We start from the raw sequence: 18,962 nt of genomic DNA on the forward strand, positions 1-18,962 counted from the left end.
TTTTGTGTGCTATAGTTATTTACCTTGCACTTGTAATGATGCTGAACATTGTGCATGTTCTCCTCTGTGATTTGTTAGTGCTATTGTGTACATTCCTTGATCCTCCATCTGTGAATCCCTGATTCTAAGGGTAAAGACTAAATCTTTCTGGATCATGACATATTTTGGACTATCAAAAATAGTTTCATCACTTTTTAGCCATTTAGGTCTGGCACCTTCGGTGTTAACTTCACAATTGAATACAATTTCTTGTCCTTCTTGAGCTATCTGGTCCTTGATGGGAGTTACTATCCTAAGATTTTCTGAGAAAAGAAACAAAGATTTACTGAAGACAAGTAAAATCATTTAGCTCAAGGTTTAAATACATTTTTTAGCACATTGAAACTAAGTTGAAGCTAGCATTAATATTTGGGTTGGAATCTGCCAATATTTAAATGATGTAACCTGCCTTAAGTATTTATGTAGACTGCATCATATTTAACATATGGAGCCTGAAAAACACTTTCTACTCCAAATAAAATAAAAGCACTCTACTAGCATTCCATGTTCCACTTGAAACAAAATTCCCAAATGCAGCTACCAGAAAATGGTAGAAAAGGAATTAAAAAAAACTAAAAGTCATTAAGATCACTACCGATTGTTCAACAGGTATTAAATGTCAGCAGGATCCTGTGGTGGAAACAGACACAGTCATAAATATTTATATTAGCACACAGATTTATATAACTGTGACTGTGGCTGATGAAATTAATCAGAACTGTGTCCTGGCCTGAGAAAAATGGTGCAAGAGATTACATTTGCTGATTCCGTCTGCATCTGTCCAAGTATCCACCGGGTGGAGGGAGTTAAAATATCTTCCCCTATATATCTGACTTCCGTGACATAACTAAGTGTCGCTATGAAAATGCAATTCTCTCATTACCTGAAAATTGCCAAAATGTAGTTTACATGACATACCAATAACTGCAAGTTCTGCTGTTGCTCTTGAGGTACCAATCATAACAGCATAAGTTCCTTCATCTTTTGGGATGGAGTTTTTGACAATGAGTACTCGTTTTTTGCCATCAGATATAATTTCATATTTATCATTAGATTTAAGTTCTTCATCTCCCTTAAACCATTTCACTTCGTAAGTGTCTTTTGATAACGAGCAGACAAACTCTGCCTTGCTTCCTTCTAAAACCTCCAGATTTCGTGGTTTAGAAACAAATTCTGCTGCCAGTTCTATAATAAGAGATAACAAGACATATGATAGTGGGTAATATTAAAAAGCAACTTGTATCACAAAAGTAAACTCATATCAGAACAGTACATACCATTAACTCTCAGTTGACAAGAAGTCCGAGCACCATTTTGGAGCCTACAATTATATTCACCAGCATCACCTGGATTAGTGTTCTGAATTACTAAAATTCGCTTTCTGCCTTCTATACGTTGTTCATATCTGCCAACTTCAGGTAACTCCACATCTCCCTTGTACCAAGTTACATCAGCATTTGGTTTGGAAACTTCACAAACCAGTTTGATTGTCTCTGTTTCAGTAACTTCAGCATTTGCGAGGTTCTTTGTAAAGGTAGCTTCCTCTTCTGCAAAACATGGCAAGTGGAAATGCATCAGGAAAATGTAAAACTGGTTTCTAAAAGTTAAAATAATGCACTTGATTTAATTGATTACCTAAAACTGTAAGCAATCCAGAAGTTTTAGCAGTCTTTGCATCGCATTCATATTCCGCTTCATCGTCAAAGCTGCTTTTGTGGACAATAAGCATCCTCTCCACACCTTTAGCAACAATGTCATACTTCTTGCCTTTTCTTACTTCAACACCATCCTTAAACCAACATACCTGAAATTTTAAGAAATCCATAGTTGAGGTGTTCAGAATAATTTCATAAATAATTTCAGAATACAGTATATGTTTAAAAAATCCAAGGCATTATTCTTAAAACACACAAAAATAGATTCCTTTTTAGCGTTGTAGTAAATTTATTATTGATGAATTTTACTATAATAATTTGGTGCCTAGCACCATGGTAACACCCAAGAGACATATATTCAAAAAGATCAAAAGTGCCCATGTCCTTAGCATTTCTTTAAAAAATAGCAATTATCATGTTAATAATTGGATGAGTACACATATAATATCTACAAAGATAAATTTGACCAGGGACTCAGAAATTAACAATATCACAGACAGAAATGTATGCAGTAGGTAGTGTTACTGTTACAAAACATATTCAACTGTAATTATCAAAAGAATATGAACTTAAGCCACAAAATAGTGTTAGAATGGAAGTTCAGGAATCGAAGAGAAGAGGTTGGCCAAGTCTGTGTTTCAAGCTTCAAGTTTTTAAACTATTAACAAGATAAGAGATCTTTACATAATGCCTCAGCACCAGGACAAAAAAAGTGCTCTTATCCACAAGAGATGGTAAGCATACTAATATATATGTTTCTTCTCTTGCCTTAAAGTAATAAAAGTGCATGACACGGTGAAGGCATAATAAGCTCAAGATTACCCAAATGAACGAGAATTGATCAGAAGAATTTGTTTGGATATTTTTGAGAAAGTCAGTACAGGCAGTGCCCAGGTTATGTAAGGATTCCGTTCCTGAGAACTGTCTATATGCTGACTTTTCTGTAAGTCAGGAACATCTATTTTCTATAGCTACCCATTTCATTGAGTAATCATCCTAACACTTCCCATATTTAAACTGATGGAATATATGCTGTAGTCAGTCATTAATGAATACCATTAAACATTTTATTATTATTATTACTACTAGTTTGAAAGAGAATTTATGTAGAGTAGTATTTTAAGTCAGGTCATTTGCAACCCAGAGAGCCCCAGTATAAAAGAAAAGAAGGTTTTTGTGGGGCAGGAATTTACAAAAGTAGTTGGAGAGCAAAGTTATCAGCTCTAAGAGACAACTTGTAGGGAAGCAAAAAACAGGTAATCCAAGGAATATCTATCACATGTGTCAGGCATACTGAAGTGTAGAGAAGGCAAAGTTTCTGAGGTTACTAAAACAATATTAAAAGGATGCTATGAGATATCCAAATAATGGTCAAAATTACTAAAATAAAGTGAAGGAGCCAGCAAAGGATAGTTGGTGGAATTAAGGAACCATGACAGCTTCTGCTTAGTACTGTTCAGCTTAAGACAAATCAAAGGACTAATAAGCCCAGCTAGCTGTCTATCTGATCTGGTGTAGTTAATGGCATTTCTGCTTCCGATCATATTCTCATTTTACAATTCTCCTGAAGAAGGGCCCTGACCCGAAATGCTGACCGCCTGCTTTTCTCCACGGATGCTGCCTGGCCTGCGGAGTTCCTCCAGCATCATAGTGTTTTTCATCTAGATTTTCAGCATCTGCAGTCCTTTGTTTCTCTAATACAATTTCTTGTTGAAGAATTTTCTCATACCAGAATTGCATTACACTTTGAGCAGTCTAACCAACAAGTTGACCTCAAAAATGTGATTTTTTATTCAAAGCTATATGGTCTCATCCACTTATTCCAAGTATTTATTACATAAATAGAAGATCAAGCTAATCCCCACAAACCTAAAGGAAAGAAACTTAATACTTCTACCTAATTTGGCCTACTACATTCTCAGATAATGCTGAGTAAATACTGAAGTTGATATTGAATCTTAGTAGATACGAAGTTGCCTAGAAAACTCTCCATTTGCAAAACAATCATTGCAAAACAAAATATGAGAAAATTAGGACAAAACTATTGTTGTAACTGATTCATCAGGTCAGAGTTAGACTCAGGCAAACTCTGTCCAATGAACAGTGAAAGATCCTCCTCTCTATCATCTGGGCACCGGTGCAAATAAAATGGTACTATAGAAACTGAAAAAATCTCAGACTTAGGGAAGGTCAGGTCACTCTCTTGGAAAGTGTACAGGATAATTTATTCTCCATGAAAGCTTATTACTTTAAATTGTGGTAGGAATAAAAGTGACAACATATGAGTCTCATACCTGTAAAGACGTGTGGATAGAAATTCATCTCTGGTTGACTGTACTGTATATGTTAATGTGGCAGAGGCAGTATATTGCACTTGTGTCCAAAATTTTGTTTCAGGTCAATGGATCTGAATTTCAGATGTGTAGTGCATTTAGTGCTTCTGACCAGGGATGAGTTTCTATGCAATGTTATCTAGTCTTTTGCATAAATTTAAATTAGCGTCTTCACTTATTAACATTATGAAAAAATGTAAACAAATAAAATGATTTAAAAAAAGGCAAACCTTTGCACTTTCACGGGAAACTTCACATACAAATGTTGCTGTTTCCTTTTCTTTCACCTCAAGATCAGTCAGAGGCTTTGTGAATTCAACATGAGGAGCTATGAAAGAGACAGAACCTTATCAGCAGATAGACTGTAATTTATATTGGCATCAGTGTAGATCTGAAGAATGTAGCAAAATAGGAACCAAAGAACAGGAGAATGCCATATCAATCCTAATATTTTCCTGATATTTCCTGTAGTTCTTATAATATAGTTCCTAGTTCTGACCATTCTACAACCATGTCTAAATAAAGGCACCACACTGAATTTGGGCCTGCATAACTTATGTGGGCCATAAAAGCCAAACCACTTTTATGCTCTAATATTTGAAATATACATCACTTATTTCTTCCTCCAGGTTCTATTACTTAACACCTTATAGTTTTCCCTTTCCTGTAATACCTGAGGGACAATTTCTGATAATTAGACAACTCTATTCCCCTTTCCTTGTTTTAAAACTATTATTACCTCTTTCCCTGAGTCTTCGCATCTACTTATGACCTCCATATACCCTTTCTACTCATTCCTGATTCTAGCACAATTCAAGCAGAGTCTCAGTGATACAATTCTTTGCATTCCAAGTGCTGTTACTGGTGTCCCATGAAAGAGAACTCTCTTTCCCATAATGCTCCTTCAGTCACGTGTTCACTGCCCTAATCTGTTTATCATATGAAGTTATACAGCATAGAAATAGGCTCTTTGGCCCAACTGGTCCATGCCGACCAAGATTCCCCATCCAAGCTAGTCCCATTTGCCAGCATTTGGTCCATAACCTTCTAAACCTTTTCAAGCCATGTACCTCTCCAAATGTCTTTTAAAAGTAGTTAGTGTACCTGCATCAACCACTTCCTCTGTCAGTTTGTTCCACATAGATACCACCCTTTGTGTAAAAAAGTTGCCTCTCAAGTTGCCCTCTCATCTTAAATCTATGTGCTCTAGTTCTTGAATCCCCAACCTTGGGAAAAAGACTGAGTGCATTCACCCTATCTATGCCCCTCATGATTTTATCCAGCTCTCTATCCACAAAATCATCTCACTCATCTATTTATGCTAATTTATATGCGACTCACATAGCAATTATAATTAAACACCCAAGATGTAGTTCCAATAATTTAGCTTTTAGAACTCTCCAAAAAGGACCTCTTCCTTGTATATCGGACAGCCTTCAACTCACAGTCCAATTCAATGGTTTTGAACCAAGCTTGGAGACCTGTACTGAAAATCTGCTCATAAAATGTAATAGCTATCCACAAATTCCCACATCCTGAAATTCAGAGACCCAATCTGTTCAGCCATTACTTTCTGTGTACTATTTATTTTTCTGGTCAGTAGGAACTTTTTTTTCTTGCTTTACACACTAATTTTATTAAACACTAAAACACCAGGTACATTTTAAAATATTTACTCCTTCAAGCTTGCACGAACCACTATATATGAATAGGAGGCAAGTGACAGCACCTTCTCTCCCCCTATATTAAATTCTCCTCTAATCAAATTCTCCATTCTGAACATGGTACACTATAGACTTACGTTCCACTGTGAGAAAACAAGAAGTCTTGAAGCCTTTTGCATCACAAGTATATGTTTTGGAATCTTCAGGTTTGCAGTCATGGATAATAAGCTTTCGGATTCTTCCATCAGCAATGATCTCATGCTTCTTGGTTTTATGAATTTCCTTTCCATCCTTAAACCAAGTAACCTCGGCATTGTCTCTAGACACCTCACACTCTAGTGTAGCTGTGGCTTCTTCTTCAACTGTTTGGTCCTCCAAAGGTTTTGTAAATTCAGCTGGAGGTTCTGTGAAAGATTTAAGTGAAAATTCATTGCATAAAATACATTACCGAATGTACTGTTGTGGAAAAACAATAGTTTGATATTTAGTTGAATTGCTGCATCACTTACCTTTAACAATGAGCCTGGCAGATGTTGTAAAGTCTTTAGCAGTGAGTTTAACTTCACCAGCCTCATGTAATTGAACGTCTCTTAGGGTGAAAGTGTGCCTTCTGCCTTCCGCGCGAGTAACAATCTAATCCAAAATAAAAGTTTTAAACTGTTAGGAAACTAACAATACAATTACTTGCCATGTTAAAAATACCAAAAATAACTCAAGGTAAACTCTATTTAACTATATTTAACGCATTTAACTCTAAGTAAAACAAATTATCTAGTTCAAACTACCACCAGATTTTGATCCTGATAATCTTTCATAGTTTTCAAAATGTGGGATTTATCAAACAACGCCATTAATAATTTTAACTGCTCAAAATATTAAGAAATTATATTAAATTTCCATACATTTTATTTTCTAAATTTCTTAAATATTTAAGCTATCTGTAGTCTTCTGTTTATTATATGCTAATCTTTTTCTAGATAATAAATGAATAATTGAAACCTGATTCAGTTAATTGTAGATTTTTTTTTGCTATTCCTCTTTACAATCTCAGTTTTTTAGTACTCCAAAATTAATAATTCCATTCTTATATGTATTCCAAATGATAACAAAGATCTATTGTTCATAGCAACCAACCATGCACATGGAACTGAATGTATTGTTCATTGTTACAAAGTGTCAGTGCACCATAGTGAAAACCTACTGCCAGTTCAAAATGTAGTGTTAATCTCAATAATGCTTTAAATATTGTTGTTCTAAAGCATCACTAATATTAAGATTAGAACAACAAATAATGATGTCCTTGTCCTAGTGATGTATATACTTAATTTCATTTGTTGTCAGACTATTTAAACACTTGAATTTCACTGTTTCAGAAATTAATCTCTTGACCATCCTTTATTTTTCCAATGCCACATTAATGACATATTCTATTGTTTCACTGATAGTCAAATTTCAGATCAGTTCAAATATAGTTCGTTAGGGCATGTAAACCTGAGCAGAATTCGTAGATTGAACTGGTATATATTAAATCATTTATACAAAAATGGCAAACTAAATTAAGTACATTTAGGGCATTCAATTTTACAATGATCTGTTGATGTTTCTGCAAATTATGGATACTTTCATTCAGATAAACGCAAATGGAGTTAAATCATGACGTAAATTTTTCTTATCCATTGTATAACATATCTCCTTTCATTGTTTTCAGTGAATGTAAAATCATCTTAAAAAACTAGGGATCAAGGGGTAAAATTAAGCATTCTATTTAGAAAAGAAGAACTGCAAATTCATTTTAACCCCAGAAGAAAATTGTGCATATCTATGTACTGTTTCAAAGTTAAGCATCTATTCTATTTGATGGAAGGACCTTGTTTTACAAAAGAAAGTAGTGACTGTTTCTTCTTGAAAAAGTGAAAACATCTTGACGTTAAAGAAATACATTTTTGCAAAATTATTTAAGTACATTAATGTATAAGCTTCTGTTGATAACAAAAGAGAAGTACTTTTCATTGAAGTTTTTCGATTATTCCTTTTCACATCAAGCAATCTTTAGAAGTATTTTAGAAGACATTGAGGCCTCATGTGCAAGACAAGAATAGGAGAACATTATTGAAACATACGAAATTCTCTTTGGGCTTGACAGGGTAGATGAAGGTATGATGTTTTCCTTGGCTGGGATGTTCAGAAGCAATATTCACAACCTCAAAATAAGGTGTCAGTCATTCAGGACAAAGATGAGAAGAAATCTCTTCACCTGGATGGTAATTAATCTTTAGATTTCTCGAACCAAGAGGGCTGTGGAGGCTTAGTCACTGAGTATATGATATTACTGAACATAGGAAGCCTGAGGGGATGAATGAACTTCTACTGCTTCCATTTTCTAATTTTTTATGTTCTTAGTACATATTTTTACTGATCTTTAATTCAATAGAAAACAATGAGTCAAAAGCATTATATTTTAAATACTGCACATCAGCACTTAAGTGATTAAAAATAGCCACAGAGGAACCTGGCTTATTACATTGAACCCCAGTCGATTGTCTGATGTAGAATTACCATCCAGCATAGCCCCTCAGTTCAGTGGATTTGTGGAGCCAGATCACTTGAAAATGTAGACAAAATACCTCTCTAATACTTTTAAGATTCCCATGAATCATAAAAGAATAAAGTAACAACACAAAATACGTATCAACATACTCTGTCACTGGGCTCAAGTAACTTGTTCTTCAAGAACCATTGGACTTCAATTCCTTCATAGGACAGTTCACAATCGAAAGAAGCCGAATGTCCAGCAGTTACTGTCACATCCTTAAGGGGCCGGAGTAAGCTGATCACTCGAGCTTTAGATGAAAAAGACATTATATAATCTCTTAGTTTCAGAAGAACTGTTCCTTTAATTTAAAGTTCTTAGGAGAATGCAACCCTTTAACTCTCTGCACTTAAATTTAAAAGCTGTAATGCACATTCTATTTCTTCAAAAGCAACATGCCCAGCAGTAAATCTGAGACATTTGAGGCATCATTTTAACTGCTGATCATAGTTATTCTCATTCCTACTTGAGCCATTACACCTAAAATTCAGAACTGAATGGTTAAATGACAGTGGCTTTGACAGCTGCCTGCTTCTGTCCATCAGCCTTACTGGCATTTCCAAAAATTGCAGGTCTGGTATATATTTGACATCAATATGCAACCTACTACTCCCAAAGGTAAAAAAACAAATAAAGCATTGATGAAGGGTCTCAACTCAAAAACTAACTGTCCATTTCCCTCCATAGATGCTGCCTGACCCGCTGAGTTCCTTCAATGCCTCGTGTTTTGCCACAAACAAAGCATTGGTTGGTTTTAGGTGGGAAGCTTACAGTTGTTCAGTAAATTCATGCATCTTTGGATATTCATTAGTCAAAGCCAAATAAAATGTTGGGAAATCTTAATGGCTTATCAAGTGCAGTTTTTCTTGACTAGTCACAGTATTGGTGACGTAACATTAATCGCATATCTACCTTTGACCCTCAAATGAGCACTGGTTTTGGCGTTAGCAGCCTGGAAATCAACTTCACCAGCTTGATCCATTTGCACGTTGTACAATATAAGAAAATGTTTTGTGCCTTCCTTTTTGATCTCACAGTCCTGAATTGTAATTGAACAAAGATAAAAGTTTTAAGGAAGGAATAGAGAAAAAAGGTAAAATTTAACCAATTTGCTAATGTTAAAACTCACTGCAGAAGGACGCAAATTCTCTCCCTTCAGCTTCCAATTGCCATGTACATCATCTTCAGAAATTTCTGTCTCAAAACGAGCAGTTTCTGTTTCTGTGACTTCAACACTGTACAGTGGACGCAATATCTTAATGTCACGTTCTGAAACAAAATAATAAAAAATGCTATTTTTCAAGAAACATGCCTTAATTTGTTTAAAATACACTTAATTAATTTACTAAAAATGTAAGTTCTGAGTCATCTCAGTAAACAACTCTAAAAGACATAGAATAAACAGGCTTTACAGCTAATAAGATGGCATGCATTTAGTTTTACCTTCAATGTTTAATTTGGCTGATGTGTTGTCAGAGCCACAGTCACAAGAATATTGCCCTTGGTCGTTCTTCATAGCTCGTTTAATGATCAATATTCGCTTCTTCCCATCTGCTTTAATCTGAATATTCTTTGAAGGAATCAGTTCTTTTCCATCCTTAAACCACTTAACTGGAGCAGCAGATTTACTGACTTCACACTGGAAGACAACTTCATCTTTTTCTACAGCTGTGTAATCTTGTAGTTTACTGATAAAATATGGTTCACCCTCTAAGAAAATCAGAAGGTGAGTCAAGTTAGAAACACTTAAGATTAAATGCAGCACTTCAGTTCAAAGCTTGATTAGCAAATTAATTTATGTGTTTACTTATATTTACCAAGCACTGTAAGTTTAGCCTCTGAACTTTTGTCCATTGCTTCAATTTTGATGAGGGAAGTATCATCGATGGTCACATCCTTGAATGTAATGGTATGGATCTTATTCTCATCTTTCATAGTCACTGATCGACTTGGATGCAGACGGATGTCATTTTTGTACCATACAACTGGAATGTTCTCATGTGAAAGCTCAGTTACAAATTCTGCAGTTTCACGTTCTTTTACAGTCTGGTCTTCAAGAGGTTTGGTGAATTCAAGTCGTATGCCTGTGAAAAATGAATTTATTAACTTCATGCTACATTAATAAGATAACAGTTTTAACTGCTGATGAACTTATCCACTGCAATTTTTACTTGCCTTGGATTACTAGTTTGCCACTTGTCCTCTTATCTTCTGCTTCAAAAATGTATTTTGCTTCATCATCAAATGCAGCTTCTTTAACTGCCAACATATGTTTTGTCCCTTCTGCCAACATTTCAAATTTATTACTAGGTTTAATTTCATCACTTCCTTTTAACCAGCGGAAAGTCTTGGCCTCTCTGGATACTTCACATTCAAACTTTGCTTCATCTTTCTCATACACTTTCACATCATTAAGTGGTACAATGAAAGTGAGTGGAATTTCTGGAGGGGAATGCAGGAAATAAGAAATTTAGACTGCTTATGTTAACTATAAAAATCGTTCATGCCTCTGTTACGAATGTACAAGCCTAAACCATAATTATGAAAACCACAGAATAAAAAATATTCGCAGCTCCTTCAAGTGAATTCAAATTACCTTTGACTTTCAGAGTTGCTGCAGATTTAGCATTTGCAGCCTGGAAAGACACTTCTCCAGAATCACTTAGCTTGCAATTGTAAAGGGTCAGAATGTGTTTTTTGCCATCCTCAATAATCTCACAGTGCTGAAAGTTATAAGATAATCAAAGATAAATTTGGATGATATTTATTTATATTAAAAACTGTGCAATCTTTTTTACCCAAATATATTCAGTTTTCTATGTATCACGGAGCATTCATTAAGATCATGATTTTGTCATGAAAGTGGTTAATTAACTAACATAATTCTGAGGTAAAATTATTTATCTCAGAATAACTCCAAAACCAAGAAAGCAAAATTTAATTTCAAACCAAATTAAGAAAACAACGTACAGGTGACATGAGCAAAGTTTCGCCTTTCAGCTTCCACTGGAGATGAACATCAGTTTCTGAAATCTCCACTTCAAAACGGGCAGTTTCACCTTCAAAGATTTCTATGCCATGTAATGGGCGCACCACCTTGATGATGCGAGCTGCAATCACATTAGTATTAAAAATTGGAGTTTAAATTGCACATTTAGAAACTATAACTGATGAAAAATGCATACATACTTATTCGTAAAGAATATACCTTCAATATTGACAGAGGCTTTTGTCTTGTCAGTTCCACAGTCACATTCATATACACCCTTGTCTTTATCGTCAGCTCTTTTGATTGTCAAAATACAGCGTTTCCCAATAACTTTCATTGAAACTTTTTTTGATGCTTTCATTTCATTGCCATCTTTTAGCCATTTAACTGGTACTTCTTTGCTGAGTTCACATTCAAGACTGATGTCATCTTTCTCTACAGCAGTATAATCTTGTAGTTTCACAGTGAAATAAGGATCAGCCTCTGTGGGTGAAAGAAAAACAGCTAATGTTCTGCTTGAAGAAAGGTTGCTTCTCTGACAGAACATACATTTTCAAAACTTCTTGTTAAACATCAATAATAATGTAGTTCTCTTTTTTAATACTTTGTCAGTACCATTATGGTAATGAACTACATGTAACACGTAGTGCCATAATTCAAAACAATTGCATTACTCAATCCTCACCTAGGACATTCAGATTACATTTTGTGGAGAGCTGGGCAACTTCTGCCCGTATCTGACATGTATCATCAAGAGTTGCTTCTTTAATTTCTAATGTGTGCTTCTTCCCATCACTGGAGACCAAAACAGTTCTGCTTGGATGAATTTTGTTTTCATTTTTGTACCAAGTCACTGGGAGATTTTCATGTGAGAGCTCAATTTCGAAATGAGCTGTGTTACCTTCTTTGACTGTCTGATCTTTTAGTGGTGTAATGAACTTCAATCGCATACCTTGAAATATAAAGTCATACATGAGCAGTTAATACTACAGCAATTTAAGATCATGTAATTAATTATTCATTTCAAATCTAAATATTGAAAGGTGAAATAAATTGCTATTATTTGCCAATCAAATAAAATGCAGATGCTGAAAATCTGAAATAGAAACAGAAAATGTTGAAAACACTTAGCAAGTAAGGCAATATCTATGGGAAGAGAAATCGAGCTAATAGTTTAGGTCAAATACCCTGCATCAGAATTGGGAAAAAGAGAATACGAGTTAGTTTTATGTTGCAGAGAGTGTGTGGCAGGATCAAGATAGGATACAGCTCGAGTTGTTGTGAGAGACCAGAGCTCTGTGAAATAGATCAGATGTTATCTGAAGTTGCAGAATTCAATTTTGAGTCTGGAAGGCTACAACATGCCTACATGGAAGAAAAGGTACTGCTCCTCATTAATCTATCAATTATATAACTTCACCAACAGCCTATCCCCACAGTAACTGTGGTCTCACCCTAATACAGATATTCCTTTCAACATATCCATCCATCTGCCACCCACTCTGCATCTTAAAACTAACTTGTCTTCCTTTCTTTTCCACTTCTGATGAAGGGTTTTCGATCTTAAACATTAATTCAGTTTCTCTTTCCATAGACGTTGCTGGACCTGCTAAATGTTTACACCATTTTTTTGCTACCGTTATTTGCCAGCCTTGGCTCATTGCCCTTTCCTCTGAGCACCACTCCAGTGATTTCACACATAATTTAAGTAGACACTTGAGTGCAAAATTGAAGTATTGCAGCTTTTCAGGAAAGATACTTAAACTGAGGTTCTATATGCCTCCTCAAATTAACTTGAAAGATGGGTTTATTTGAAAGAGAGCAAGAGGGTTTTTCCCTAGTCTCATGGCCCAACATTTATCATCATTAGTGCAATATATTTGGTCATTAGTTCATAGCAGTTTGTGGGAAAATTGTGGGGTTTTTTCTGCATTACTTCTATGGCTGTACTTCAATAAGTATTTCATTGCAGTACGAGACATCTAGAGCTAGTGGAAGCGACTAAGAAACTAAACAACTGTATGTTTTATAGATTGTTTTCTGGATTTATGGTAAGTAGCAACAAAAGCCTAATTGGTCATTTAATATACATGACATATTCAGAATGATGAGATCTGCATCTTTACTTTCCTCATGTTTTCAAAAAACTTCCAAACAAGGATGTTTGCATAAAGCAATTAACTATTTCATATTTATTGGAATAGGACTTCACAAACATTGTTACGCAGGCTCAATGTAAACAAAAGTGAAAATATTGTAATTAAGTGCTGTAGGCACATTCAACCAATTTGTAGTTTAAATATAAGTTAGAAAAAAACCTACCAGTCACGGTCAGTTTTGCAGTTGATTTCTTGCCTTCAATTTCAGCAGTATAATCTCCTTCATCATCAAAGGTTGATTTATTTATAACAAGAATATGCTTCTTTCCATCTGTGACTAAATCATACTTTTCACCACTCTTAAGTATGTCAGTGCCTTTCATCCACAAAATTCTGGGAACCTCCTTGTTAAGTAGACACTCAAACCGTGCCTGACGTTTCTCTGGAACAGTCACGTCTTTCAATGGTGTCACAAAGTCAACTTCTAATTCTGTAAACATATAACATGTTAGTGAAAGCTGAATTAAGAAAAACTGGACAATCCAAATTTTGTGAAAATTCCTTTGTTATTACAAAGAAAACTTCTCTGCATTCATCAGGTATTGTTAATTACCTTTAACTCTCAAATAAGCAATGGATGTGGTATTGCGTGCCTTGAAGACAACTTCGCCAGCTTGATCCAATTTGACATCATGAAGGACCAAGAAACGTTTATTACCTTCTGATTTTATTTCACAAGTCTGCAAAATAAAGATCACAATTTATTGTTTCCATAAAAGAACAATGCCCTGGAATTGCACATTTTTCATAATAAAGTTTTAAAATCTGGAGAAAAACTTACATGTGATGGGCGCAGAATCTCTCCCTTGAGCTTCCACTCAACTGGAATATCTTGAGAGATCTCCGTTTCAAAGGTGGCTGTTTCTTTCTCATAAACTTCCACACTTTGAAGTTCAGTAAGTATGTCTATCTCTCGTTCTATAAATACATTAAATACATTTTTTTTCATTAAAGTATACAGCTAATAACAGACCTGAAAAATCTAACGCATTTTCATGAGTTCCTGACTTACAGAATCATCATCAAGCTGTAGAAGGGGAAATCAGAACAGATAACTAAATTCAGGAGACTTATCATATGGAGGTGAAGTCAGATTGTTGGCTGACAAAGTGAGAACGAATCAAGCACATTGATTAAGGACTATAGTTCATGTGGAGAATAAACATTAGCACAGACTTTATACATTGAATGGCCTGTTTCCAGGTTGTAATTTCCAGAGTTATTTTATTAATGGAAAGAATGATATTGATGGGCAAAAATATTCAAATAATTAATTCATTATTTCTCCAGAGAAGGTTGAAAATTTTGGGTGGGATTGTGCTAGTATCACTGCCTGAGATCTCTACTGGCCTACATTCAATTGTTCCAGATGTGGAGGGACAACCTCACCAGCCAGCTACATCTTGGAGACAAGGTCTTAGCATAACTAAACCTCAGACGATGCTAATCAGAGGTCCTGCCCCGGAACACCCTTATAGCCTTTGACAAAAGGCAAAGCAGGAGTGAAGCTTTGACATCTACCAAAGTCTATAAATGAACTTAACAGTTTTAAATACATTAGATTAATACTTTTTAAATGTTTCTCATTGTTTAAAGTTAAATAATTAAAGAACAATCCTACCTGCCCCAAACTGCAGGTCAATAATTCCTCAATTCCTGAAGTGAACAGGGTTTCAAATCCAATAGAGGATCAGAGAGGTGATTCCCCAGCATCAGGCTGGGGAATCACAGCAAGATTGGGTTTGACTGCTGAAATCCCTTGGAGTGCAGTTATAGATGAAGTGGTGCACATTACACAGTAAGTCTCAAAGGACTCACAGCAGATCTGGAAAAACTAGTTTCACTTCAAACAGCTTAAGAAGCACAAGACCAGTGCAGCCTTTAGTTCTGACATCAGCCTATGACAGAGTTTGGATCAAGGCCTGTTGCTGAAACTCGCAAGGATCATCTCCAAACACTATCTCTAATATAGATGATGATGGGTGATAGGCTGCTGTGTGTCTGCCTGCGTGACAAAGTCAGCTCGTTCCAGTTGCTCAACAATGGACTGCCACAGGGCTCTGTACTTGCATTAACATTTTTCAATGTCTCAACAAGAGACATGCTACCAATAGAGTTATGCAAATTTGTATATGTGAATAATCTTGTTTTAGCCACACAAGCACCTATCAAAAATGACATAGGGTCCACTCTGAATAGGGACTTAAAGATCATAAAGGATTATTAATGGAATTAGACATTCAAGTCAAAATCCAAGGAAACAATAGTCATTTTGATTACTATCCCACCAATCAAATCTTGAATTCTACAAAAATATGAAAGTTACCCCACCCTAATTTGTTAGAGAATGATTCTAGACTCTGGGCTAACTTTCAAAGAAAGTAGCTGGGGTGATGAAGACCACCTGGCCCTTGCATATTCAGTAGCTGTACTGTACACTAGTCTGGACCAGATGCTGTCATAACTGCTTTGTCAGAGTCCAACACAACAATGTAAAGCGGGACGTCACTGGAACACTTAAGTCTACTCTAATACCATAGCTGCCTGATGGGCAACATTACTCTTCCATTCCTATGCATGACACTGCATGCCTCTGATAATGAGTGAACTAAGAAAAATGAACACTTGCCCTCATACAAGTTCCTCACCAATGCCACTTACTTGAAGTGGCACAAACCCTTTTAGATCCACATAGTCCAGGAAAGCAACTACAGCCCTGATGAAGTTTGGAAAGTTGTACAGAACTCATCAGAAATCACAAATACACATCTTGTGATCTCCTTTATAGGTTACGGCCATTTCTAAATTGTATTTGGACAGATCATTGCAAATGCAATTGATATATAAATGGAAATTGAGAACTTCTGCAATATCTGACCTACGTACAAATAAAAATATAAAAAAAATATAGAAAACGGCTGTCTGGCCCTTTGAGTAAGATTATTTCCTAAACTGTACTTTTCTGCCCAATCGTCATAATTCTTAACTCTCCTGTGGACCATGTCAATCAAAAGCAGACAATGGTACACCAAGCTATCCAACATACAATTCATAAATATAAAAAATCATTTACGCTCTGCTCCCTCAGGTGCTGTATTCTAGCTTCAATGTCAGAGTATAAAATTATAGTTGTTGCTCTTGGCCACTTAAGGGGACTATTAGGACAAATAACCAATTATTAGGTGAAAGGTGGTTTAAGGGAGTGTATTAAGGAACAATGCAAAGTTTTAAGGAAACAATTCCAGAGCTGAAACTACAGGAAGTTGTAGAATACAGAGCATAAAGAAAATCAGAATTGCAAAAGCATAGAGATTTCAGAGAGCTAAAGGATGAAGTGGATTATTATAGAGATAAGGAGGGGAATGACCATGGAAGCATTTGAGAGTAAGGATCAGAACAGAGATCTTGCCAGTGCTGGGCTGTGCAAGCCTCCACAAAATGTGTGATAATTGAATGGATTTGGTGCAAGTTAGATTAAAAGCAACAGAGTTTAGAAGAGCTCAATTTTAAGAAAGGTGTAAGAAAGGATATGACCCAGAAGAGTACAGGAATAGTAAAGTCTAAAAGCATGAATGAGGATTTCCGCAGCAGATGGATGAGACAGGGGCAGAGCTGGCTGATGACAAATGACCAATCAGCCAGCTCCACCCCTGTCTCATCCATCTGCTGCTGAATTCCTCATTCATGCTTTTAGACTTTACTATTCCTGTACTATTCAAGATTAGGAGGAAAGTTTGTTAATTTTGTTGATTATTGAGGCACTATCTTGAGAACAGAAATTTAAGAACAAAGCAAAGTACTGAAGTAATTTCATTTCTGGGGTTGTTAAAAAAGGAATGCCCACCAAAGTGGCAGGTGGAAGCCATTGCACTTTTGAAACAAAAAGTGGATAAATTTTGAAAAATTTAATTGGTTATGAAGGAAGGAAAGAAATGGGTCCTAAGTAAATGGGTCTTATGCCTCACCTCCTTATGTAAACATTTAATTCTAAGTGGGAATATATTGAAATATTCTGTTAAACTTTCTATTTTATGTTGTTAGACAGCACAGAAATCATTACATTAAATCAGTGACTTCCCTTTGTTGTTGGCCACAAATAATTTGATGAATATACATATTACTTACATATATGTGCATATAAGAATTACATACATAATATTTATATTTTGTAAATAGATAATATAGATCATAGATAATAAATAATCAGGTAAAGATTTTTGAATCAAGCCTCAAAAAGCCTCTTGTGGCCAGAGCCTGCGTGTACATTCTTTTAGCCCATATAGTGAAAACAACTTGAACTGCTGTTAGAATTGATGTCGGCACTAGATTATCTTTGGCAAGTTTGCCTCCGACCCTGTTGCCCTTGCATTGTCTTCATCCTGAATGACAGATGGTTCTGAACATCTGGTGACTAGCACACAGACCAGTTAAGCAACTATTCAATCTTGTTGTATTGAGTCCGCCCCTACTCTTGACTTTAAGTGAGACCTCCCCCTCCCCCCCCATTAACATGCTGGGGTTCACCATTCATCTAAAATGTAACTGTATCAGACACATAACTACGATGTCTACAAGAGCAATCCAGAAGCAAAACATCCTACAGCTGGGTATCCTCATTTCCTGACTCTAGATGCGAATTAGGAGTGCATTGAAACACACTCCACTTGTCTGGATGAGTTCTAACAACAATTCCAACACTCAAGATCAACCCCATGCAGAATGAAGCAATTCACCTGGCTGGCACTTCATCCACCATCACCTACACAATGTACTATCTACAAAGTGCACTGCAATAACTCACCCATGCTGCTTGGGCAGCACTTTCCAATTCTTCAACTTATATCATCTAGATAACCATGGGTAACAGATGCACTGCAATGTCATCACCTCAGCAAGTTCACTTAAAGTCACACTTTAACTCAGCTTGGGAAAATACCTTCATCATCACTGGGTTTAAATTGTGAAACTCCCTACCCCACAACTCTGTATGAGAAGTTTCATGATAAGAACTGCAATGGTTTAGGGTGGTAATTCATCACCACCTTCTCAAAGGCAGTTAGAGATGGCCAATTAATGCTCGCTTTACCAGCCATGGCCACATTAGCATCAAGGAAAGAAATGCAATTTACAATGTTGACCAAAAACTATGGCAAAATGAATTAAAATTTGTGAACCTACAATTATTATTAATATAAGCATAACCAGTACTGGAAGAACAAGTGGGATACACATTTCTGCAAGTAACAGAAGACTTACCATCAACTATCAGATTGGCTGTAGAGGCCTGTCCTTCCACTTCCACTGTGTATTCACCAATATCTTCTGGAGTTGCATTCTTCACAGTGAGAGTAAGAACTTTGCCCACTTTCTTAATTTCAGTTTTTGCAGTGGGTTCCATTGGAATCTCTTCTTCACCTTTGAACCATTTGATATTTGGTGTGTCTTTAGCAATTTCACATTCAAAGACAGCAGTTTCTTTCTGTTTGACCCGTTGGTCCCGAACAGGTTTAACAAACCATTTCCTGACAATCTC

At 35.8% G+C, this 18,962-nt stretch overlaps 1 protein-coding gene across 1 annotated transcript in view; it reads right to left on the reverse strand.

Annotated features, from left to right (window-relative positions):
* The window catches only part of ttn.1 (titin, tandem duplicate 1), a 337,974-nt gene that overhangs the window by 97,589 nt on the left and 221,423 nt on the right, over positions 1–18,962 (reverse strand). Inside the window, 21 exon segments of the mRNA XM_052029783.1 lie at positions 24–302; positions 958–1,224; positions 1,317–1,586; positions 1,675–1,843; positions 4,258–4,355; positions 5,829–6,095; positions 6,201–6,324; positions 8,389–8,531; positions 9,194–9,320; positions 9,411–9,550; positions 9,725–9,991; positions 10,099–10,365; positions 10,457–10,723; positions 10,878–11,004; positions 11,252–11,391; positions 11,490–11,753; positions 11,956–12,222; positions 13,593–13,859; positions 13,983–14,109; positions 14,211–14,347; positions 18,686–18,961. Coding sequence (XP_051885743.1) covers positions 24–302; positions 958–1,224; positions 1,317–1,586; positions 1,675–1,843; positions 4,258–4,355; positions 5,829–6,095; positions 6,201–6,324; positions 8,389–8,531; positions 9,194–9,320; positions 9,411–9,550; positions 9,725–9,991; positions 10,099–10,365; positions 10,457–10,723; positions 10,878–11,004; positions 11,252–11,391; positions 11,490–11,753; positions 11,956–12,222; positions 13,593–13,859; positions 13,983–14,109; positions 14,211–14,347; positions 18,686–18,961 — 4,290 coding nt within the window.

Source organism: Pristis pectinata, chromosome 1 (genome assembly GCF_009764475.1).
Source record: "Pristis pectinata isolate sPriPec2 chromosome 1, sPriPec2.1.pri, whole genome shotgun sequence".
Taxonomy (NCBI): Eukaryota; Metazoa; Chordata; class Chondrichthyes; order Rhinopristiformes; family Pristidae; genus Pristis; species Pristis pectinata.